The sequence below is a fragment of the Ictidomys tridecemlineatus genome, chromosome 11, assembly GCF_052094955.1.
Source record: "Ictidomys tridecemlineatus isolate mIctTri1 chromosome 11, mIctTri1.hap1, whole genome shotgun sequence".
NCBI lineage: Eukaryota > Metazoa > Chordata > Mammalia > Rodentia > Sciuridae > Ictidomys > Ictidomys tridecemlineatus.
The window spans coordinates 11672035-11696420 of record NC_135487.1 but is presented as its reverse complement, the minus strand read 5'-3'; the positions used below and the strand labels follow the sequence as shown (position 1 = coordinate 11696420).

Genomic DNA, 24386 nt, shown 5'->3' with positions numbered 1-24386 from the left:
GGGGAGTGCGGGGGGTGGGGAGGCCATGGCCCTAGGTCCCCCAGGGCCCAAGGCTGGCCTCTGGGCTGGGCTGCACGCGGCTCTCCAGCGCCCATGGCCTCTGCTGGGTCTGCTCCGGCCCTGGGGCTTCCTTAGAGGCTGGGGACTGAGAGCAGAGGAGTGGCCCTGGAGACCGAGCCTGAGCCTCGTTGCTGGGCACCAGGCGGGGGGCGCTGGGAGGCGGGAGCTGACCACCACTCCCCCTCCTCCCTTCCCCTCGGCCTGTCCCCAAGCCTTCACCCCCTTCCCCTCGGCCTGTCCCCGTCCGCGTCAGCATTTCAAGGTGGCGCCTCCTGGTCCCCGAGAACCGGCCAGTGCACGAGTGGCGGCTGGGGCTCACCCTGCTCTGAGCCCTGGTCAGCGCTTCCCCCAGGCCAGCACGGTCCAGGCTCCGAGAGGAGGGACGCCCCAGAGGAGGGGCGCCCGACAGCCCCCCAGGGAGCAGGGCACCTGCCTTTCCCGCCCGCAGACAGGGCTGTGGGGCCCCCGCCACCCTCTGGTCCTGCTGTCCAGCTTTACCCAGGAGGCCCCCAGGTCCCGGGGCCAGCAGCCCGGAGTCCTCTGCTGATGGCACAAATTTCACGTGCACCTACTGCGCGCCGGGCTGGGCTCGAGCCTCGGGCTCCTGGAGCTCAGGTCCCAGGTCAGGGGGAAGGTGAGACCCTCCCCCGGGACCAGCGCCTAAGACACGCGGCGTCGGGCACCCGTGGTCCAGCCACCCCAGGGAGCGCGTGTGACTGTGCAGGGCTTGTGTCCGCTGAGCCCGCTGTGCCCACTGTGCCCGACTCGGCCAGGCCCTCCCGCAGCTCTAGAGCAGGCGGCCAGCGTCTGGCGGGGCAGCAGGCAGAGCAGCCGCAACGCGGTGGGAAAGAGCCGGTAGTGTGTTTGTGTGCGTGTGCACATGTGCCAGTGTGTGTGTGTGTGTGTGTGTGTGTGTGTGTGTGTGCGTGCACGCCCGGGTGTGTGTGCGCTCCACCGATCCCGCCGGATGCCCTGGAGGAGCCTGGGTGCTGGAGGAGCAGCCGTCCAGCGGGGCAGAGCGGGTCCTGCCGGAGTGGGGTTCTGAGGGTTGATGAGGAGTTTGCCGGCGACCGGGGGGAGGAGACACCAGCACGTGGGGCAGGCCAGAGGAAGGCATTCGGCAGGGTCTTTCTGGGTGGGAGGAGGAGGGGCACACACTCCCAGAGACGGATCTAACCGGCTGGTCCTTGGCCTCTGGGGCACCCAGAGGACGCCTCCCTCCGCCCCTGCTGCCTCGGGCCGGGAGTCCCGTGGCCTGGGGTCATTTCCTCCCCAAGCTTGCAGCTTGGTCTTTGCTGGCTGTGTGTCCACGGGCGCTCTGCTCGCCCTCTCTGGGCCCCAGCGGCCTCACCGTCCCCCGCCCCCTCCCTGTGCCGGCGGGCCTCACCTCACGGTGGACTGGTACACCAGGTCCTCCCGCCTGCGGTAGTTCTCCAGGTGCGAGAAGTTGGTGGAGAACATGGCGTCGAAGGTGAAGATCTTCTGCTTGATGGTGCCGCCGTCCGTCACCTGCACAGAGACAGAGGCCGCCACCGTGAGCGCTCAGCTGGCCACCCAGCAAGTCCCCCGCCCATGCCCCGGGCTCTGGAGGCGCCCCTGGGGGAGGCCGGTGGTCACTGCAGCGTCCTGGGCAGGAGGCGCTGCCCCCACCTCGCTGACGGGCAGGGGGGTGCTCTGCAGAGTGGACACTCCCAGGGCCTCAGCCACGAGGGAGCAGACTGGCCCTTCCCTCAGGCTCTTTCCACGCAGCAGGCGGTCTCCCTCCTGGGACGGAACTGCCAGCACCTCCTGGGGACATGGACGGACCAGGGGGAGCGTGGGAGCTGTGGCCAAGGGGAGAGGAACGGGGAGGGGACTGGACAGGAGGGTGGGGGCTGGGCCAAGCAGAGTGACTGGAGCCGGATGAGCCAACGTGAGGTTCTGGTGGCTCCGTGGAGGGTCGGCCCAGTAAGGCCGGGGGCCACCCCTGGGGAGGGGGCTGTCACGGAGGGTGTCCAGGGGAGGCCAGGTCTGGAGGCCCCTGCAGGACGGAGAGGGCATGCTCTCCGGGCAGAGGGGACAGCAGGAGCGAAGGCCCAGGCAGGAGAGAGCCCGGGGCCTGGTGGACGGCCAGCTCCAAGTGCTGGAAGGAGGGGCGCTGGGACGCGGGCGGCCTGGACCAGGAGCTGGACGTCCCTGCGGCCCACTCACGAGCTCCCCTGGCCTTAGGGCGAGGACCGTCCAGGGGGTGGGAGGCTGTGGGGAAAGCGGCCGGTGGGCACTCGCCCTGGACGACCAGGAGGGAGCCGCGTGTCTCCCGGGGACACAGAGGCCGGAAGGCAGGGGCCTGGGGCTCCCAGCTGGTGGGCAGCACCCAGTGTCCCGCCCCCACTCCCTCCTGCTAATGACAGGGTCACTGCACAGAGCAGCGAGGTGTGTGCTGCCGCCACCTCAATTATTTATCTGGTGCCGCTGCCCGTTTCCGCTTGTCTCAGCAGCTCTGTCACCGCCCCGCTCAGCTGGGCTCCACGCGGCACCACGGCCAGGGCCTGGGCAGGGAACCAACGCCCGCGGCTCAGGGAGGGCGGAGGGGACAGGCAGAGGGTGGCTTCTGCAGGGATCTGCCCTCGGGCTGTGGGGACGGGGCCAGGCACAGCAGGCTCCTCCAGGCCCACCTGCACCCCACCTGGCTGAGGCCACCTCGCCTGGCCAGTGGCCCGGGAACACATTCAGACAGCGTTTATGGGGCGCCAGCTGTATGCCAGGCACAGGCCACACAAGCTCCCTAAGGAGGAGGCCTTCAGCCAGCGCCAGGGATGGTTAGGGGGTGACCCTGCGCCCACTGACTCTGGGACTGAGGGGGATCAGCAGCAGGACTTACCCCCTTACTGCTGTGGGCCTCCGTGCCCGGCTCCTCCCCTGCCTCCCCCGCAGCCCAGGGCCCAGCTGCCTCAGGGTCTGAGCCTCTACCTCCCCTACTTCTCGACGCCCCGTCTGGGTGCAGGCCACGGCTCGGGGCCCCCTCGCGCACCCCTCTGCCCAGCCCCGCGCCTGCCATCTGACCTTTCAGAGCCACCAAGGGGCCTTCTAACCTGGGCCTTCAAACACGGTCGGTTTGTCCCCTTCCCTTCCAGGGACATTTGGCAAGTGCTGGACTCTGGGTCGTCACAGCTGGGGAGGGGATTTGGGTCCTGGCATCCAGACGCAGAGGCGGGGGACGCGGCGACCATCTTGCAACACACAGACTGCCACGGCGCGGGGGGCCCAGCCTGGGAGGCAGCAGGACGGACGACGTGTCCCGGGGCCTGAAGGGCACAGGGACTGGGCCGAGGTCCCCTGCTGGGTCCTTGGGAGGCCCTGGCTCTCGGGGCAGGCTCCAGGCCCATCCTGCCAGGTGGGTGCCCTTGGTCTGTGCCAGGCTCCGTGGGAGGACAGAGGGGGCTGGGGGGGAGATGGAGGAGGGAGGAGGCTAGAGGGAGGAGGCTGGAGGGAGGAGGCTAGAGGGAGGAGGCTGGAGGGAGGAGGCTGGAGGAGGAGCTGAGGGGCAGGCGGAGGCCCAGGTCTGCCATAAACTTGAGGCGCCTGACTCCTGCCATCTCGGTGCCTCCCTTCGGGTTCAGCTTTTTTATCTCCTCCTAAAGCACAGGCCTCTCCGCCCCGATCTCAAATTTTACTCCATTTTTTTTTATTACACAAAAGAGAAAAAATCTGTCGGTAAAACTGTCTCCTCCAATTTATCCCCGGGACCGCGGGTTTTATTACTAGGAAAACACGCGCACCCCGCGCCGCGGACCCCCGCACGGAGGAGCAGGACTCGTCCCGCCGTAAATCCCGGTTCAGGCGGAGGGACAGGCGGAGGGACAGGCGGAGGGACAGGCGGGGGGACAGGCGGAGGGACAGGCGGGGGGACAGGCGCGGTTCAAGGAGGAGCTGGTTTTCCAGGTTTCGTTTCCATCCCGTTCTCTGGGGCCGCGTCTGGGAGCAGAGGAGGAGCCTGTTCTAGGCCTTAGCCGCGGAGGCCGAGTGGCTCTCACGGGGGTGACAGGCTGGGGACAGCACACCGGGTTCTGGCCACGGTCATCTCACCTCCCCTGCCTCAAGGGAGGCCCGGGAAAGGGAGGCCGGCACTCTCAGGTGGCAGCCAGGGGCTTCTGTACCCTGCGGCCAGGGGTCCCGGGGTGGGGGTCCCGGCTGTGGGCGGAGGGTGACGGGCGCCAGGTGGAGGTGCACCTGCGGACACCTGCCCTTTCACTCTGGACACTTCCCAGGTGGCCCAGGGGAGAGGAAGTGGGGTCAGACGCGGGGCCTGCCCACTAGGGGCCAGCGGGCGGGAGGCGCAGGGTCACCGTCAGCTGAGGGAGCAGCCAGGAAGGCGGTGGCCGAAGCCTGGTGTTGGCCAAGCGTCACCTGGTGACGTGGAGGGTCCCTCTGGAGGGAGGGTCACCCGGGAGGGCTTCCTGGGGGAGGCGGTGCTGCTCTCCCTGGGTCGGGTTCTGAGCCCGAAGCGAGACCCATTTCCTGCCCCCGCAGTCAACCTGGGTTCCCGTGCGTGGCCCTGCCCTGGGACAGCCACTTCACCTGGGCCACCTCGGGTCCCCAGGTAGGAGGGGCAGGCGTGAGAGAGGGCCAGGGGCCTCTGCCCCACTGCCCCTGGGCGGGCTGCTGGGCGGGCCGGCTCCTGCTGAGGTGCCAGGGGCGGCAGACGGGCAGGGAATGAAACAAGAGGCCGATCGAGAGGCCGGCAGGAGCCAGAGGCCACCTGCAAGGTGCCAGGAGAGAAAGCAGCGCCCAGGAACGCACTGTCCCCAAAGCCGCCCAGGGCAGGACAGGGGACGCTCTGAGCGAGGGCCCAGAGTGGGGCCAGGTCAGGATGGACAGTCAGCAAAGCCGATGAGGAGAAGAGACACGGGTCTGCTGAGAGAGGACCAGGAGGGGACGCCCAGGAGGGGACGGGCAGGTCGTCCCTGTCCCAGGGCTGCTTCTGACGGGTCTCGTTCACTCTTTCAGGATATTTTAACTGAACAGGGTCTTGGCCGTGAGCCGCGAGGCAGAGGCTCCCTCCACCGTCCGCGGCTCCAACCCCCAGCTCAGCACCTGGGATGGCAGCCTGAGCCCCCAGGCTGAGGAACAGGAGGGACCCTCGGCTTCCCAAGGCAGAGTCACGGAGACGGAGCCCGCCCACACCGCCGTCCACCTGGGGCGCTCTGACCAGTGGGCGGTGGCCGCGGACCAGGCCTGCAGGGAGGCTCCAGAGGAGCCTGTGCTAGGCCTTCTAGGGGTCCCGGCAGGACACTGTTCTGAACAGGAAAACGTCCCAATCACGCAGAGGAGGCGGCTTGACCAGACACGGGCGCTGTACGTGGCTGAGCAAAAAACTCCTGCTGGGACTGACAGTGTGCTGGGACCCGGCCTCCATAATGCACCCTGGCCTCCATAATTTCACTGGATCCTCGAGACCGCGACTCCAGGCGCTATGGCGCCTGGACACGCCCAGGGCTGTTGCGTAACTGAACTGGGAGCTGCATCTCTTCACCCCCATTTTGCAGATGAAGAAACCGAGGCTGAGAAGTAAGTGAACTTCCCAAGCAGCAGCGGCAGAGCTGCCCCTCAGCATGGGTTAGTGGGTGGACTGTGAGAGGCTCGTGGCCGTCACAGAACCCGAGATTCAGATCCAGCTCCACCACTCAGCTTACTGCTGTGTGACCCGGGAGGGGTCTCTGGGCTTCAGTCTCTTCACCTGCAAAGTGGGAGCCTACCTGCAAGGTGCTTGAGTGAGAATTCAGCCCGTAAGAGCGTGCACACAGGCAGCCCAGTGTACTGCCCGGCACAGGGTCTAATAACAGAGAAGGAGTGATCATTTGGAAGTCTCCTTTTATCCATGGGGGTCAGTTCCAAGATCCCAATGGTGCCTGAGACCTCAGATAGCACTGAACCCTCTAGATACTGTGTTTCCCTATATATACCTACGTTTGATAAAGTTGAATTTGTAAATTAGGCATGGTAAGAGATCGACAACGACAATAATAGAATGTGTGAATTATAACAATGTGATTATATTTCTATATATGCAAGTTATAGGAATGTAATCTCTCTCTCTCTCTTTTGTGCATTCGCATAGAAGACCGTGACAACCTGATAACAGAGTTGGCTACTAACAGGAGGGTAATATATACAGTGTGGATACTCTGGACAAAGGAAAAATTCATGTCCCAGGCAGGATGGAATGGAATGGTGTGAGATTTCATTCCCCTGTTCAGAATGGCAAAATATTTGAAATTTATGGATTATTTGTTTCTAGATTTTCCATGCGGTACTATCAGATTTTGGTTGACCATGAGTAACTGTGACCATAGAAAATGAAGTCCGAGATGAGGGGAAGCTACTGCAGCTAGCCCTCAATCAGTGCTTATTGCACTGCACACTAGGTATTGTTGGCAAACGGGAACTCGTGTGACTGTGTGAGAAAATATTCCGTGCATATTTGCTATTATTAATTTTTACTTATGTCCAAAGTAGGGAGGTGGCCAGAGTGGGCAGCAGAGGGATAACCGGAGCTTAGGAAAGAGTGGCTCTTTCCCCTCCGGCTCTGACAGTGCCTCTGCCGTGAATCCCCCGTGACCCACGACGGAGCTGTCTCGAGAGGCGGGCGGCTGGGCTGTGAATCCCGCAGCTCACCTTGGCACGGCTTCCCTGGGCCTCAGTTTCCCTGAAAGTCTCCTAAGGAAGTCAGGGCAGGAGGCCGCCGAACCCTTCCCAGCCAGCACGCCCACATGCTCTGGATCGTGAGCAGCGGCCCCAGCTGACCACGGCCTCTCACACCCCCGGGCCGCCAGGCCTCGCCCCCGGTGCACCTGTCCCCCACCTGTGAACCTGGCTGTGGCCAGGCCAATGGGCTTAGTCCAGCCATCTGCGTGAGAGGCCACTGGCCCACTGGCCACGTTTTAATTCAAGACACAAATAAGTCTCCAACTTCAGCAGCCTCACCAACAGCCCCGGGTGGAAAAAATAAAAGTAAGGGGGAAATCACCTCCCTCCACCCTCCCACCTCCTTCTCTTTGTGTTCCACAAAACCAATTACAGGTTGGAAATAGCTGTAATAAACTTGATATCCCACTTACGGCCGATCCCGCGGCGGCTGGGAAGGTGAGAGGCTCGGGTGGAGGCTGCTGTTGTTGCCGGAGCTGTTTAAATTGCCTCCTGCATTATCCCGCCTCCTCTCCAGCTGGGAGGGAATTTGCTCTCTTGAAAACGGAGCAGCGGAGGTCTCCATGTCCAGGAGCCACGAGGGAGGGTGTGCGCAGAGGGTTTTAATGAACTGATTAGCTATGGAGGAGGGGATGGCCCTGGGATCCTGCCTCAGCTCAGTGCAGGTTCAAATCCCAGCACAGGCTGATCACGCTCCCTGGCTGTAAACGGGCGTGAGGGATCACTGCCCAACCAGGTGGCCGTAGGGAAGGTCATTAAGTGAGATAATGCAAGTGACGAATGTCAGCCAGAACACTGAGCTGAGCTGGGGAAGAATCGGTTCTGCTGGGGGCTCTCCATTCCCTGGCTCTGGGTTTTCAGGCAGATCCCAGATCTTCTCTGACCCTCGGTTTCCTCATCTGGAAAATGAGGGCTGTTGGTTGAACTTGTGTCTCAGAGTTGTTGGAAACGCTGAGAGGAACAGAAACAGGCAGAAGCATCCTGTAAAACGGCAGAGGGACGTGAACACTACTGTTAAGCTTTGTTCCTAAGCTGTGGAAGGTGCTGAGCATTTCTAGAAACTTCTACCGTGCAACTGTCACCTAGAAGTCCCTTTCCCATCTCATTCAACCCTGCGTGTCCAGCATGAGGACTGGCACATAGTATGTCCTCAAGTACATCTGTGAAGTGGACACAGAGTCAGTCAAGGAAGGAGTGGACCTGCCCTCAGCTCCGACGCTGGGAATTCTGCAGAGAAAACTGCCCGAGGCCCAGGACGGAGACCCCCGGGTCAGCTGAGCCTGGGGAAGGGATCCCTGCAGCTCGGGGCACAGTGTGTCTGTGAGGTTGTCGGCTGGCGCCTGGGACAGCTGCGGACCCTGCAGGTGGGGGACAGGGACCCGTCTCCCTGCAGTTTCTGAACCTGTGCCCCCTGGCTCCTCCCGTCGGGCTGCAGCCCAGGAGCTGGGGCCTGTTGTGCCCAGTGCTGTCCCCAGCTTCCAGAGGCTCTGGTCCACGGTGGACTCTCCTTCTCATCCTCATGGGGAGGCACATGTTTTATGGGTGCAAAGGCTGTCGCGAGGGGGGGCACGTGCCGGCTGCCCGGGGGGAGGGGCGGGGAACAGGAGACCCGAATCTGGGTCTGACTCCAAAGTCCAGACGGAGGGGCCCGGCAGGAGGGCTGGGGGGGCAGGACGGGGGAGGGCACGCTAGGCACAGGGACACCTAGGCAGGGGGACTCTGGGTGAGAAAAGGAAGGTGGAGAGGAGGCAGGGGACCTCCATGTGGCCACCCCATGGCCTGCCGTGTGGGGGAGGGGCACAGGACTCCTGGCCTTCTTGTGGCCATGGCGACCCAGGACCCTCTCCCCCAACCCTCCCCTCCCACCTGCTGTCCACCCTGAAGCGGCTCTTTCGGCTCCTAGGCCTGGGAGCCGGGCCAGAGGTGTGGCCAGGGACATGGGGGACAGGAAGAAGGGGACATCAGATTCCCCAGGACAAGAGAGAGGGGCATGTCCTCGAGTCAGGTGCCGCCCACTCTTGGTGGCCGGGCCCACCCTGCTGCGTCTCCCTGTTCCTGGCAGGCGGGGCTGGGTGACTGGCCCTCCCCGCGTGGGGACCCGGTTGACAGAGACAGCTGGCATCATAAATTGCCTTGTCTCATCTGGTTACCGTGACGGCAGACGCAGCTCGGGGACGGGCGGGGGGGCAGGCAGAGTGGCAGGCAGAGGGGCAGCCGTGGCTTCCTCCTGGACCCGACACCATGTGTGGGCAGGGGCGTGGGCAGGGGCACCACTGGTGTGACCAGTGTGTATGTGGGGGGCGGCTCCTGTAGCTGAGCACGTGTGTGAGCAGCAAGCCTGTGTATGCATGTGTGCGTGTGTGTGCGTGTATGCGTGTGCCTGTGTGTGTGCCTGTGTGTGTGTGCGTGTGCATGTATGCGTGTGTGCCTGTGCATGCATGTGCGTGTGCTTGTGTGTGTATGCACCACTGGTGTGACCAGAGTGTATGTGGGGGGCAGCTCCTGTAGTTGAGCACGTGTGTGAGCAGCAAGCCTGTGTGTGTGCGTGTGTGTGTGGCTGTGTGTGCATGTGTGTGCGCGTGTGTGCCTGTGTGTGTGTGTGCCTGTGTGTGTGCCTGTGTGTGTGCGTGTGCGTGTATGCGTGTGTGCCTGTGCATGCGTGTGTGTGTGCTTATGTGTGCATGTGCGTGTATGTGTGTGTGCCTGTGCATGTGTGTGCATGTGCATGTGCGTGTATGTGTGTGTGAGGCCAGTCCCGATGGGGACGTCCAGGTGTGCTTCTGGACCTTTGCATCCAAGACCCAGGGTTCACTGGGCTCCTGACCAGGTGCGTCCGCAGCGCTGCCCGCGTAGCACCTGTGCCCGCAGCTGCAAGGCCCGTGGACGTCCCGCTGCCTCCTCTGGCGGGACTGGGAGGTCAGCAGGCGGGTGGGGAGGGAAGGCCTGGTCCCAAGCTGGTCTCTCAGGTGGGAGAAGCAGCCGGCGAGCCTGGCCCTCGCCATTGCACCAACTGGACACAAAAGCCACAGTGACCAGCGGCCCGAGCTCCCCACATCCCACCAGCCATGGCTGGATGCCCTGAGACCCCCGCTGCAGAGCCAGCCGGCAAGAAGCAGGAAGGACCTGCAGCCGCTTAAACTCCAGCACGCAGTGTGATCGCCAGGGCAGCGGTGGGGGGAGGGGTGTGACCATGTCCACTTCCCCGGGAGCCCGCTCCAGGGACTCAGGTTCACTGAGTCCTGGATGGAACCTGCATCTGCATTTTTAACAAGAACCAGAGCCTTGCGGGGGGAGGAGGGCCAGGAGGGGAGGCTGGGAGGGGAGGCTGGGAGGGGAGGCCAGGAGGGGAGGCCAGAGGGGAGGCCAGGCTTCCTCTATCCCTGACGGGGCTGCTCCACGGCAGCGCTCAGGAGGGGCTTGGAGCAAGTGCTGGGGGTCCGAAGCCCCTGCCTCCTGCTGTACAATGCCAGCTTGGCCGAGGCTGTTGTGACAATTGTTTTATTGGGGGAGACGGGGCCACTGCAGGTGTCAAGCCGGGGAGCGCCCCGTGCTGATAAAATCCCCCTGAGCCGGGCCTGGGGGGCAGACCTGCAATCCCAGAGATTTGGGGGGTTGGGACAGGAGAGTCCCAAGCCTGAGGCCATCCTGAGACCTGGTCTCAGTCTAAAGCACAGAGGGCTGGGCTGGGTGTGGACAGACAGACAGACAAACCCCGGCCTCCGTGTGCAGGGTAGATCAGGGACGAGACTGCCCTGGGTTTGGGAAGAGGTTTGGGGACAGGGAGGAGAGGCCATGTTGCTGGACCCACTTCCAGGGTTCTGAACTTGATTTCAGGACCCACGAACCAGCGGCCAGGTGCGGGGTGAGGCCTGCTGACCCCATCTGACCCCCGGGTCTGTGTGCAAGACTCCGGCTCGAGTCGCCTGCCCGTGACACCGCCTACCATGTCCCTCCACGGTCACCCGTGACACTCAGGCCCGTGCCCCCCTCAGGGAGCACACCTGTGTGGACAGGTGGCGTCTAGCAAAGGCTCAGCGAGGGGACAGTTGGCCAGCTTGTGCCAACCTGGCTGACCCTCGCAGTCAGGAGGGGCCGCCAGCCCTCGGGAGGGACCTGCTGTGCCCATCTGCCTGGCACTGTGTAGAGCAGGCACCGCAGACAGCTGGGCCCGCGCCAGCGGGTTGGCCGCGGGCAGTGCCACCGACCGTCCGCTGGCCCACCTGCTGACCCAGGGCGGCTGCGGCCTGGACCCTGGCGCGTGGCGGGTCCCCTCCGAACCTGACACCGGCACGCATCACCGCCCACGGCCCGGCCTCGGGGCTTGTCTGTCTGTCCATCTACTGGCCACTCCTGGGCCTGAACACTCTCTGGGAGCCCAGCCGCTTGCTAGAGGAAGAGCCTCGCTCAGCCACCGACCGGCTGAGGGCCTGGACAGTCGCTCTCTCTGGGCCTCGGTTTCCTCATCAGTGACGACGGGGGGAGGGTGGCCCATGTCTGAGATCCTCAGCTGCTGGCCAGAGGGGGAGGTTGTGGCCGCAGGCGACCCCGGGGGGCAGAGTTCTGCACTCAGCGGTCACCGCTGGACCTGCAGGCTCTGGGAACTCAGCGGCCTTCAGGGAAGACTTGTCGCGGCCCTACTACGTGCCGGAAGCTGTTATAGGAGCAAGGATACAGACCAGACGGGAGGTGGACCAAGTCCCTGTCCTCCTGGGGCCCACCGTCATCAACCAAGGAGGAGGGAGGGACCGCGCCAGGGGACAGGGCGGTGCGGACCACGCAAATGGAGTGACGGCGCGGAGGGGGCTGCCACGGAGGCCGACCCACGTGCGCAGGCAGGGACGGGCCTGCTCAGGGGGACCCAGCTCTCCCTCCTCCCTCTGGCTCCTCTCGATTCCCTCATGATGGCCCCGGCCTCTCGTTGGGCCTGGGGCTGCCCCGTGGAGTCCTCTCGTCCTGCAGATGGGGATCCCCAGACTCCGACAGGGCCCCGGGCTTCCCCAGCTTCAGGGTCTATCCCACAACATTTGATTCCAACTTGTTTCGTGTGTGGGGGGAGGTACCGGGATGCAGCCCGGGGCACTCGGCCACCGAGCCGCACCCCAGCCCGAGTTGTATTTGATTTAGGGACAGGGTCTCGCTGAGCTGCTCAGGGCCTTGCTAAGTTGTGAGGCTGCCTTTGAACCCTCGATCCTCCTGCCTCAGCCTCCCGAGCTGCCGGGATGACAGGCGTGGGCCAGTGCGCCGGGCCGACTTTGAACGTTTTTAAATATACAGAAAAGGTTAAGGATTTTAAAGCCGGTTCCTGTACCGACGGCCTGGCTTCTGCGACAGAACCCGGCCCCGTCTGCTTCCTGCACACTTCTCCCTGCACTTCCTCCCATCTGGCTGGGGATCGCCCAGGCCCCACGCAGGCGAGGCCAGGCTCCCCCTCCGAGCTGCTCCAGCCTGCGCTTCCCCCGCCTCCTTCAGCCCTGCTCACTGGATCCACGGCGCGGTGAGCTGCAGCCGTGGGCCCTTCCACGCGGCGACGTAGAGGTCGACACCTATCTGCAAGGCTTTTCCTTTTGAGGTAAAAGTGACGCACACTGAACTGCACACGCTCACGTGCCCCCTGCTCGGGGTTTTTGAGTTTTGACAAACGCCTTCCACCAGTGTGACCCAACCCCCCCACGATTCACAGCACCTCCGCCCCTCCGGAAAGCTCCCCTCCCCCTGGCTGTCCCTTGCGGCCCCCAGAAGCCACCATCAATCTGTTTTTTTTCCCCTCACCACGTTCCTCTGCTAGAATTTTCCATAAACGGAGTCGTATGATGCGCAAGTTTAAGTGAAGGCTCTTTTGTTCCAGCAGAATCTTCTTGAGATCCACCGGCTGTGTGTTCCCCTAGCTGTTCCTTTTCACAGCTGCGTGGTATTCCATTGTAAGGAGAAACCGTCGTTTGTTCAGTCACCCTTTGGTTAACAGGCACCTGGACACTTCCCAGTTTGGCTCTACACATACAGCTTCTGAGCGTATTCTTGGACACACCTTCTGTTCCTCTTGCAGCTGCTCCATTTGACAGAGTCAGTTGGGTTTGACAGAGGTTTCCGGAAGGACGACCCTGTGCGGGTGCTACGCTGGGTGTGGCCTGGGCACCCGGGGCTTCGGGCCTCCCAGAGTGACAGGACGATTTGTTACAGTAACGGGAATGTGACTCGTTGCCCCGCGAGGCCACGGGTCCAGGTCACCCTGGGGCATGGAGAAGGATGGAGGCGGTGAGAAGGGTCTGTCCCGGAATCCAAGGGGCCGGGTCGAGTGGCCCCCAACCCTGGAACGTTCCAGGAGACCCCGTTCCCCGTCCTGCTGTTCCGCAGCTGGGCAGAGGGGCTTCTCCCGCTGGGGCCCCTCTGGGAAGGGGGACGAGCGTGGGGAGCCGCGTCATCAGGGAGGCCCCACTGAAGTGCCACGCGCTCCCGTGGCTGGCTCGCGGGCGAGCTCACCGTGGGGAGAGCTGGCCCTGGGTCTCCTCAGAGCCAGCCTCTGTGAATGGGGACAGCAGCGGAGGGGGATGCCAGCTGTCCACGGGCCACCCAGCCCCGGGGGCTTCCCCGGTCGGAGCCCATCCGTGGAAATCCGGGTCCCTGGTCGTGTTCGCAGGAGGCCTCTCCATTTGCACTGGCCACAGAAATGGGGAGGCCGACCTGGTTTTGAGCAAGGGAGAGTCCTCCGGGCCTTCCCAGGACCGACCCCCTTGTGCGGGTCGGGGGTCAGCCCACCTGAAACAGCCGCAGGAGACCCACGAACGAGTGGCCGTGGCCCCAGGAAACCACTCACGGGAGCAGACGGTGGGCCGGCCTGGGCCGCGGGCCGCAGGGGGTCGACCCTGGTCTGGGTGAGCAGGCCCCCGGCTCCTGTCTGCTGGCTCGTCCTGGCTCCGTCACGGTGACTCAGCTCAAAGGCCGTCCTTACATCTCTGGGCGTCCCCCTCTCTGCCGGAACCAAGAGGTGAGATTCCTGCTGAGCCCAGAGGTTGTCCAGGTGAGCAAGAAGGAGTGGTTGCAGCCTTTCTGGGGCTTTGTGGTAAATACCTTGACAGTACCAGACTGTGACCTGCAGGAGGGCAAGGACAGGGACTCTTGTGTTCCACAGTGTCTATCCTCCGTCCTGGCATGATCCCGTGGTGAGGACATGATCAACCCACCTCCAGATGCATGGCTGACCATGCTTTTCTACAAGTTGGGCCATTCGCATCCCTGAATCATCTTTGAGATAGACCAGAGATGCTCAGCAACTTGCCCTAAGACACACAGCGGCAGTCTAGCGGTAGGGCCAGGTCCATGTCAGCCACACCCAGTCGTTAGATGTCGGCCCTGAGTTCCTAACAGAGCCTGGGGCAGGAGGGTGACACGGGGGCTCCTGTCTGGGTCCCATTGCCCACCTGGTCCGCAGGAGGGCTGGTCTGTTTACTCTGGGGGATGGTGGAGAATGGAAGCGTCTAGTGCTGGGTCCTGTGATAAGGTCGCTGTCCAGTAAAAGTCACCTGAACATTAAGACCAAGAAACCTTTACCTGGCACAGAACGAGAACTTGGTATCATTACAACCAAAAAAAAAAAAAAAAACCCCGTTTGCTTTTCTTTGCGGATCTGGTGGCGTTTTGTTGTCTTGTCCCCGAGAACGCGGCTTCGCGGGCAGGACCATTAAAAGAGAAAAACAGGGAGAAGGCAATGGAGGCCTGGGGTCTGGAGCAGACCCCCGAGCTCGGCCAGCCGCTGTGCCGACCCCCTCCAGCCCAGAGGCTCCTCATCTGTGTGACGGGGACACGGTGGCCCCTCCCAGGGTGGGGGCAGGGAGGATGGCGGGGCGGGTGACGTCACTGCTCGGTGCTCACACCTGACAGGACAGACTCGCGGCCTGCTCCCAGGAGACCCAGCCTGCACCCGGAGGTCGATGCCCAGAGAAGAGGCGGTCACTGCAGAGCCAGGGGACAGATGACTGGGGGACACGCGGGGGTGGAAGGCGTCACCAGAACCCAAGCCAGAAGACGGTGCTGTCCCGGGGGAGCCACATGGAGGTCAGAGCGGCTGCCCAGGCCCCGAGAGGGACAGAGCTTGCTGTGCTCAGGAAGAGAGAGGGGAACGGACGGCCAGGAGGGGCGGGCAAGTGCCCCTGGGGTCAGATCACCCAAGGTCTTACGGCTGCCGCAAGGAGGCTGGATCTCCCGCTGCGAGGAAGGGAAGGTGTCGGAGGGTGGAACAGAGGAGACACCGAGTGTCTGTGTTTCGAAGGTCCCTCCAGCTGTGGGTTGGGGAGGAGCTCCCTGGTCAGGGGCTCTGCCACTCTGGGAGGGGACAGTGGCTGCCGCCTGGGTGTGAGGGGACAGGGCGGAGGCCCCCGGCCGTTCCTCGTGCGCTTTTTGGCTCCCCCGGCCCGCCCCCCCAGGTGAGGGGTGTGAGTGCCTGTCTAAGGCCGAGTGGGGAACGTTCCGGAGGCTTCGCGGACTCCGGGGGCAGCTCTGAGTTAAGACGCCGCTTCTGTCCAGGGGCTCCGACTGGCCCAGAGAGCCCCAGCTGGGCAGGGGCCCACCCGGAGACCCGCCTCTTCCCATCGCTCATCCCAAAGCCAGGAAACCCGGGAGGGGCCCGCGTCACCCCAGGGGGACAGCTGGGCAGCGTCCAGCACGCAGGTGACCACGGTGCCACGGAGCGCGACCACTCTCCCCCCTTACTGGACGCCAGGCCTGCGCCCCCGCACCTGCCCACCTTGCCATGAGCAGTGAAGTCAAGGTCACACGGCCAGAGGGGGCAGACTGGGCTCGGGGCCAGGCTGTGACCGGCCACACAGCCCTGCCGTGGGGACGTCACCGCTTCTTCCCGCCCCCAGTCTCCCGAGACGCCCTCCCCCACCCCAGGTCCCCTGAGGGCCTCCAGGGCACCCCCCATCTCCCTGGCCCAGGTCCACATTCCCGGGGGGACAGAGTCTTCTCCAGGCCCCTGGGAGAGGCCACTGCCCCGGGAAGCCGCCAGGGAGACCGGAGCCTACGACGGAGCCTGGTGGCGTCTGCCTCGCGGCTGAGCGGGACCGGCCTCCTGTGCCCTGGGCTGCCTGTCCTCTGCCTCCCTGGGCGACAGGAGGCGGGAGGAGTCACGACATCTGTGCTTGGGCCTTGGGAGGGGGTCAGATGGAGAAGGGACTTTCTCCCTCAGGTGAACGACAACCAGGTCTTCTTGGGCCCCCGGGGGCTGCCGGGTGCCGGATTTCCAGATTCACATCCCGAGCGTCTCCAGGGAGCCGGGTGCAGCCCCCACCCAAGTGCAGACCTGGACGGGGGACGTCAGTGCTGGAGCCGGAGAAGCCTGGGCCAGCTGACAGGAGTGGGTCACCCTGGTTCTGTGTCCCCCGCGGAGCACAGAGGACGTTCATAGGTTGAGGTCACACGGTGACGGGTCCTGGGGGTCAAGGCAGCCCCCGCAGAGCCAGGCCAGCCATGAAAGCCCCTCCCCTGTCCCCGAGTCTGTGCCCAGCTGGGCTGTGGGGACGCCCTCTCTCCACAGTCCAGAGCCTCCGGGCCTGCTGTCCCCTCAGGCGCCCACGGCGGGGAGAAGCGGAAGCAGAAGGGCCAGGTGCCGGGCGTGGGCAGAACCCAGTGGGCACTGGCCGTCGGGGCCCCCCGCCCACTCTCCTGAATTTCTGGGGCTTGGGAAGGAGGCGGTCTCGAAGGACACAGCGGCGTGGGGGCCAGCTCTGGGTGGCCTCTCCCTGAGTCGGGCGAGGGAGGGACGGCCGGGCACGGCCAGGCGGCGGGGTCTTTTAATTCTGGTTCCCTGGGGGCTGGTGGTCAGCACCACGTAAAACTGTGGATGTGCAACCGACGTGGTCCTGCAATCTGCACTGGGGTAAACTGGGAGTTCACAGCCCACTGCAGTCTACTGTATGGAATGTGACAAGAGCTTTGTGAGGCTGTGGACAACCAATAAAAAAGAAAAAGGAGGAGAGTCCTAGGAGGCTCCACCGCAGACCAGGCACCTGGACGGCCAGCTCCCGCACCCTGGCCCCCTGACGGCCTGGCCCCCGCCTTCTAACCCTGGGCCGGCTGGGAGCTTCCTCCGCTTCCCACGGAGCCTCCCCACAGGATGCCGCCAGCGGACTGCCCATCGGGTCTCTGACGTGTCTCCTCAAATCCTCTGGCCCTCGGGGGACAGTGGCAGAAGCCACGGTCTTTCCTCAGCCCTGAGACAACCTGTTACCCGCAGACGGGGCGCTCTCTGTGCAGGAATTACAGCCTCCTCAGCCTCCGCTCCCCGGGGTGGAGGCTGAGCCTCCGTCACCATGTGGGCCTCTCCCAGGACAGGAGTCATCTCTCCTGTCCCCGTGTGTCTGGGGACGTCTGAGGCACAACCTGGTGTCCCCACTGGTGGTGTTTCCCCCGCAGAGTGGGGAGCCCTAGGAGCAGAGTCCATGGCAACGGGAGTCACGGGGCCCCTCCTCTCCCGGGGGACACAAGCCTGGGCCAGTCCATGTCCCCAAGGTCCCTGTGTGGTGCAGCTGGGGCATGGTGCAGAGTGGCCTCAGGTCCAGGCTCTCGCTGAAGGGCGCCTCCTCTTTCCTGCTGCTCCTGGGGTGGCCTTGGGCCGCTCTGGCCAGCAGAGAGAGGTGGCAACGCACCCGTCCCGCAGGGAGGCCGCAGGGGGCCTGCTCCTGTCCACGGGCCTCTGCCATGGCCATGGGAACCTGTCGGGCCAGCCTGGGGAGCCCAGGGACAGCTGGGTCAGGGCTGAGTCGTCCCTGTTGTCCCAGCAAGGACAGCCCGGGGCTGCCCACCCCGCCAACGGGGAGTGAGCCCAGCTGCCCGGCTCATCCCCCAGATGTGTGAGCAAAAGTGCTCATTGTTGCACGCCTCCGGCCCCGTGGTCATCTGTGGCACCGCGTTACCATGGCAACAGAGACTGATACCCATGCAGCCAAGAATCAGCGCTCCGAGTGCCGCTGGGTCAGCTCTTTGCTCCGTCGCACACCGGCTGTGTGACCTGGAAGGAGCTGCTGAGCCTCTCTGAGCTTGCCTTCTCGTGTGTCCGCGAGAATGACAACGGACGTCGTCTCACAGGGTGTCGTCAGGATCGACGACTTCGCAGAAAGGGCTGAGGGCAGAGCCGGCCACCCAGCAAGTGGTCAATAAATATTGACTCTCGGTAATGTCGCTGTCCCCAAGTCCCGAGGAGAAATCTCGGTCGTTTCCATCTTGTCTGCCTCCGACAGGAAGGGACTCCCCCAGCTCCATCTCCGTCACCCTTAATGGATCCGTCAAATCCCTGAAACCTTCCCTCCACGTTCCAGTCTCCCTGGCTCAGAAGAAACACTGCTGCAGAGAACAGCGGCCAGGACCCGGGTCCTGCCACAGCGTTGCGGACCGGGACCCTGCCCCGGGCCTCCCCGCCCCGGCCTCCCTGCCCCTGGCCTCCCCGCCCCGGCCTGCGGGCTTCAGGGAGGAGGCCGCACACTGCTCAAGCTCCCTGGCTGTGCGGATCCGCTGCCGAAAATGCGCGTGAAGAGCCGGGAATCAGCCAGCAAGGCCCGAGGGGGCGGCCAGCTGGTGGACAGCAGGTGGACGGCAGGGGGAGGGTGCCTTTCCCCAGCTACTGGGAGGGGGAAGGGCGCAGCGAGCAGGCGGGGACCCAGCACCAAGGGAGGGGCTGGCCAGGCACCGTGCCCGCCCACGTGTGCATGAGGGCAAAGGCCTGCCCAGGGGGAGGGATTGGGCTGGACCTAAGTGCCTGCAGGGGACGGGGGCAGGCGACTAAGTGACAGTTTCCAGGCCTGGAAGGGCAAGGCGCCCAGCTGGGAGTCCTGCTTCACACCCGCAACCGCAACCGCGGGGCTGCGGCCTCATCCTATCTCCAAAGGTGATGTGGGGCGGGGGCGGGGGACCCCGGCGTCACCCCCCTGTTAATATTTCCGCAGTGAAGCGCGGACGTGGTGCTGAGTGACACAAGTTAAAGGCCATCGGTAGCCTCCCGGCGGCCTGGCCGGGTCTCCTCACTGGGAGGTGCGGCCAGGGCGGTCCTCAGGCCTGTTTGGATTTCTGGGTCGCAGGGAGGAAGGGGCTGTGGCCCTGTGGACACGTCACGCTGGGGACTTCCACCTGGGGGGACCATCCTGGGGTGGTCCTGCTCAGAGGCCAGCAGGACAGTCTCCAGGGCCGATAAGAGGAGATGGGCACAGAGGACGCCCACTCCACTCGGAGAATCTTCTGGAAGGAGCTGCCCAGGCAGACAGCTTGGGTTGACGCCGCATGTGCCCCTCACAGGACAGGAATTCAGAGGACAGAGATCCTGAATGTCCCAGGAGTAAAGGCCTCAAGGGTTCTGAGCCCTGCCCCGGCTCCCTGTCCTCTTTGTCCTCCTGAAGGAGAACCCAGCGTGGCCCACACCAGCCGGGCAGGCTCCGGGTTCCTCTGAGACACCACAGAAGCAGCTGGACAGCCGAGCCCAGCTCTGTCTCCCCGGGGCTGCCCAGGCAGGCCATCTGGACCCCAGGGGCCTGCCCTTCCGGCCTGCCCACCCCCACACTCGCCGTGGGAGAGCCTCCGTCTGCAGGCGGGAGAATGTCCTCCTCGTCCCTCCCTTCTGTGGCCGGTTAAACAAAGCCACCCAGCCGGGCGGGGTCACCTGGCGCTGGCACATGTGACATCTAAGTGGGAACAACAACTCATCAAACGGAACGGTTGACAATCGTCTGGGATAAAACTATTTCCTCTTCAATCTTCCCTGGAAAGTGACAGATAATGACCAGCCTGGAGACGGCAATATTATTAGGGCCAAAAATAAAATAAAACCCTTAACGGCCTCCTCTTAGGGAGAAAAGCCGAGCAGCACTTCACCTCATTTAAATAAAGTGATTGTTTTCCCTCCCATCACCCTAAATCCCAGCACTGCTGCCCCTCCCTCCCCGGGGGAGGAGTGGCCCGTCCCCCCACGGCTTCACGGGGTCCCTAGTCCCCGACTGTCCCCCGCTTGGCAAGCCTCCTGGGGAGATTCACCCGCAAGAGGCCGAGTGATTGCCAGGCCCCCAAGCCTGGCCGTCCCCGCCAAGCCCAGCAGCCCACAGTGGGCGCCCAGCTAGTGTTTATTGTCATTTGACGATATTGTCACCTGGCGGGTGTGAATGGTCCCACTCAGCGCCACAGAGATGCCCGAGGGGGAATCGGGGTGTGGTCGCAGCGCCCCAGATGCCGGCCTCAGCTGCAAACTCAGCTGTGCCCCCCCGCCACCCGTCACCAGCCTCCGCTGCGGGTTCCGGCCTCGGGACCTGGCGGGAGTCCGGGTGGTCTTTCCCCTTTGGCTCCTTTATTCATCCCTCCCAAGCCTCGGTGAGCAGGCTGCTCCTTTCCTTCCACATTTATTAGTGTTGCTCTCAAGAGGGACCCAGCGGAGGCCAAGGGACAGGGCAGGGAGGGGCTGGGGGCTCCTTGGCTGGTTCAGACCAGCGCCCGGGCCCGGGCACCCAGGGGATCCCGTTGGAGAAGCTCCCCTGGGCACCAGGTCCAGGGTGGGCGAGAGACAGACCTGTGGCCCAGGGACCAGGAGCCAGGAGCTCTGTCCTCAGGGGAGGACAGGGAGGAAGTGTCCCCTTCTTATGGACGGGTGACAGAGTCACAGCAGATGAAGTCCAAGTGCAAGCCAGGCTGGAATGCAGGTCTGCGCACCCCTGAGGGGCTCAGTGCCCTGAGCATGGGGACACACGGGGACACACGGGGACACACGGGGACACACGGGGACACACGGGGACACACGGGACCCAGGTTTTCCTGGTCCACTCCCCTGCTCTTCCTGCCATCCTCCGGCTTTGCCCAAAGCACCGATGGCCAAGGACAAGGTCCCAGGAGCCCCAGGGGTGGAGTCCACCTCTTCATGTCCCCAGGACCTTTCCCGACCCCTGGACGTCCTGCTGCAGTCAGGCTGCATGGAGGAGGCAACGGGGACACCCCTAAAAGACCTTGGGACACCCACAGAGGCCAGGGCAAGGGGGGACCGCTCCCCGATCTCTCCCTCTGCTTGGGCATCTGTGGTCACTCAGGGAGCCAGGAGGCTGGGGTGAGGGGGACGCAGGCCGTCCTGCAGGGTGGGAGAGCCGACCAGGGCTGCTGCCCGCTGCACGGCCCTCAGTCCCGGGGCCGACGGGAGGCTGTGCCGCGGGAGCTGCCAGCACCCCGTCTCGGCTCAGTGAGGGGCACCGTCCAGTGAGAGGGAGACGCAGTGGGGCCTCAGAAGAGGACAGGGAGGCCCTGGGGAGCTGGGGGCTGCCGAGTCCCAGGCCCTTGGTGGACTTTGCCTTTTCCCTCCCTTTTAGGGAGATGCCTGTGCTCGGGCTAGACCCCCAGGTGGGAGGGTCTGGGTCTGCACACAGTAGGTGCTCAGGAAGAGTCCACTGCTGGGGAGCCTTTCTTTGGCCCGTAACTTGGTGCCTCTGCCACAGCGAGGGCATTTGGGGCTTGCTGGTTGGAAGTGAGCTCAGAGGAGAAGGCACCTGGACCCCAGAACCGGCCGCTCCAGCTCCAGCTCCATCCACGAGTTGATGCAGGATCCCTGGGGGCTCCCACGGTCCCCACTGTCACCAGGAGGAAATGACTGGTTTTGCCTCTAGTGTGTGGTGGGGAAGAAATTCAATGGCAGATGGAAATATTGTGTGCGTGTGTGTGTGTGTGTGCGTGTGCGCTGTCATTATAAGAGATTTTCATTTTTTCTATAATCACCATCAGTAAGTCTTTCCATGGGTCTGACTTCCATCCTGCCTGCTGCGGTTTGGTAAAGATTATTCCAGGAAATACGAGTCAGGACACCCAATACAGGGATGGCACTATTGTTCAAAAGGAACATGGAGATAAAAATAAAGTGTGTGCCTTCTTCAAAAAAAAAATTGAAAGTGCTTCCTCCACTTTCAATGGCTGCTCAGAATGAAAAGTATAATTTGCTTGACTGCCCTGGCCCGTGAGCTTATCACTGAGGGCCTCGCCACTCCAAGAGGGGAGGATTATGCAAATAGAAAATCAGCTTTCAAGAAAGTGGGCTAATCCAATATTACCAAGAGGGCGGGGCTGGGAGGGGAAGGGGAGCCCCCGAGAGGGAGCCGTGGGGCAGCTGTGGGCTCCTGGCACGACGCAGAGCAGAGGGACGGGCGGCAGAAGGGCCTCGCTGGCCCAGAGCCGGGTGGCAGGAGAGGGAGCGGGCCTCCAGAGCGGGCCTCCACCTCCCTGGCGCTCAGGGGGCGGGGGTGGGCGGCCGTGAGGGTCCTTTGTTGTGGGGAGGCTCCTCCCGCCTTCAGCAGTGCGGCCAGTGGCAAGAGGCCGGTGTGGGGTCAGGAGGCCACAGCAGGAAGTGACCGTTGCAGAGGGTGGACTCAGATCCACGGAGAGCACCCTGCGGGTCAGGCCCAGGCGGTCCCCCGGGAGGGGCACAAGGCGCCCTCTGGGCGTTGTTCCAGCGAGGCGGCTCCTCCGGGAAGCTCGGGCATCGGCAGCACCATGGACAGCTCTCCAGGTCCACTGGGGACCCGGCTGCCTGGGTGACCAGCCACCAAGACTGAGGACCCGGCTCTGGGTTTTCTTTGGGGACACAGGAAGATCATTGTCCCTTGTGACCTGGTGGCTCTGGCACTGAGGGCAGAGAGCCGGCCAGGCACCCAGGACCCACCATAATAAGGGCTTGGATGGAGGGAGCAGGACACTCGGAGTGGACGCACTCCCTGATACGGCGAGCTGGAGGCTGTCCTGCCCGCGGCAGGCCACTGCAGGCGCTGGGCAGCACGGGGACAGGACCACTCGCGCATTTGACACTCCTTCCAGCCTCAGCATGGTGGTCGGGTTGGTCTGGGCAAGGCCACGGCACGGGGCAGGTTGGGAGTGGCAGCCATTCCGCTACGGTGACGGTGGACAGGAATAGCACACGGGTGGACACACTGGAGAGTGATTCAGGCCCCGGGGTGGCCAGGCCTGGCGGGAGACGGCCGGGGTGGGCGGGAGGTGGAGCAGGGGCTGAGGGTGGCCTCAGGGCATGAGAACCCCTGGGAAGCAGCAGGAGGGAGGGTGACGGGGACCGGGAGGGGGCGGCTGAGAGCAGAGACAGGGCCGCAGGGACAGGGCCGCAGGGACAGGGCCGCAGGAACAGGGGCACAGGGACAGGGGCACAGGGACTGGGGCACAGGGACAGGGCCACAGGGACAGGGCCGCAGAGACAGGGGCACAGGGACAGGGGCACAGGGACAGGGACACAGGAACAGGGCCACAGGGACAGGGGCACAGGGACAGGGCCAGAGGGACAGGGCCGCAGGGACAGCGCCGCAGGGACAGGGCGCAGCGCAGGCCGAGGTGTAGAGCCAACCCCGCCAAGGGAGGGTCTGTTCCGCAGACCGCCAGCCTGTCTGGTGTGTCCACGTCTGTCCACAGGTGCAGGCTGCCGCAGGCGCGAGACCATGGGCAGGGTCGGGCTGACCAAGCCCCTCTGGTTGGATGCTGAGTGAGGAAGCCCCCACCCGCGGGCACCTGCGTGGGCCTGGGCCGGCGGCCAGGAGTGGGGGGGGTCTGCACTCTCCATCCGCTCTGCAGAGGAGGGGCATGGAGACCAGAGGGCAGGGTCTGGACAGGGCCTGGCTTGGCCCCTTCCCTAGGGTCAGTGTGACTCAGGGAACCTAACACTGGACATGAGCTGAGTGAGCCAACCCCCCATTATCCAGAAAGTCCCGGACCACAGCTGAGGGCCCTGCGTAAGGAGGACAAGGCACCGGCTCAAAAATACGTGCTGCAAGAGTGGGTGGTGGGTGGGTGGTGGGTGGGTGGTGGGTGGTGGGTGGGTGGGTGGATGGTAGATGGTGGATGGTGGTAGATGGATGAGTGGTGGGTGGTGGGTGGTGGATGGTGGATGGATGGTGGATGTGGGTGGTGGATGGTGGATGGATGGATGGATAAATGGATAAATGGATAGATGGTGATGGTGGATGGTGGATGGTGGATGGATGGATGGATGGATGGATGGAGAGATGGTGATGGTGAATGAATAGATGGTGATAGTGGATGGATGGTGGATGGATGGATGGGTGGTAGGTGGTGGATGGATGCATGGGTGGGTGTGGGTGATGGATGGATGGTGTAGATGGTGGTGGATGGATGGGTGGTAGGTGGTGAATGGTGGATGGATAGATGGATAGATGGTGATGGTGGATGAATGGATGGGTGGATGGATGGATGGATGGATGGATAGATGCTGATGGTGGATGGATAGATGGTGATAGTGGATGGATGGTGGATGGTGGGTGGTGGATGGTGGATGGATGGATGGATGGATGGATGGTGATGGTGGATGGATAGATGGTGATAGTGGATGGATGGTGGATGGTGGATGGTGGATGGATGGATGGATAGATGCTGATGGTGGATGGATAGATGGTGATAGTGGATGGATGATGGATGATGGATGATGGATGGTGGATGGTGGATGGATGGATGGATGGATGGTGATGGTGGATGGATAGATGGTGATAGTGGATGGATGGTGGATGGTGGGTGATGGATGGATGGATGGATGGATGGATGGTGATGGTGGATGGATAGATGGTGATAGTGGATGGATGGTGGATGGTGGATGGTGGATGGATGGATGGATGGTGATGGTGGATGGA

General features: G+C 63.6%; 1 protein-coding gene across 2 annotated transcripts in view; it reads right to left on the bottom strand.

Moving 5' to 3' along the window:
* Igsf21 (immunoglobin superfamily member 21) overlaps nt 1-24386 on the bottom strand; it is a 168838-nt gene that overhangs the window by 57504 nt on the left and 86948 nt on the right. For both annotated transcript variants that reach the window (XM_078025426.1, XM_078025427.1), the window contains exon 3: nt 1448-1569. In XM_078025426.1, the coding sequence (XP_077881552.1) occupies nt 1448-1569 (122 nt within the window). The remainder of the gene's footprint in view (nt 1-1447; nt 1570-24386) is intronic.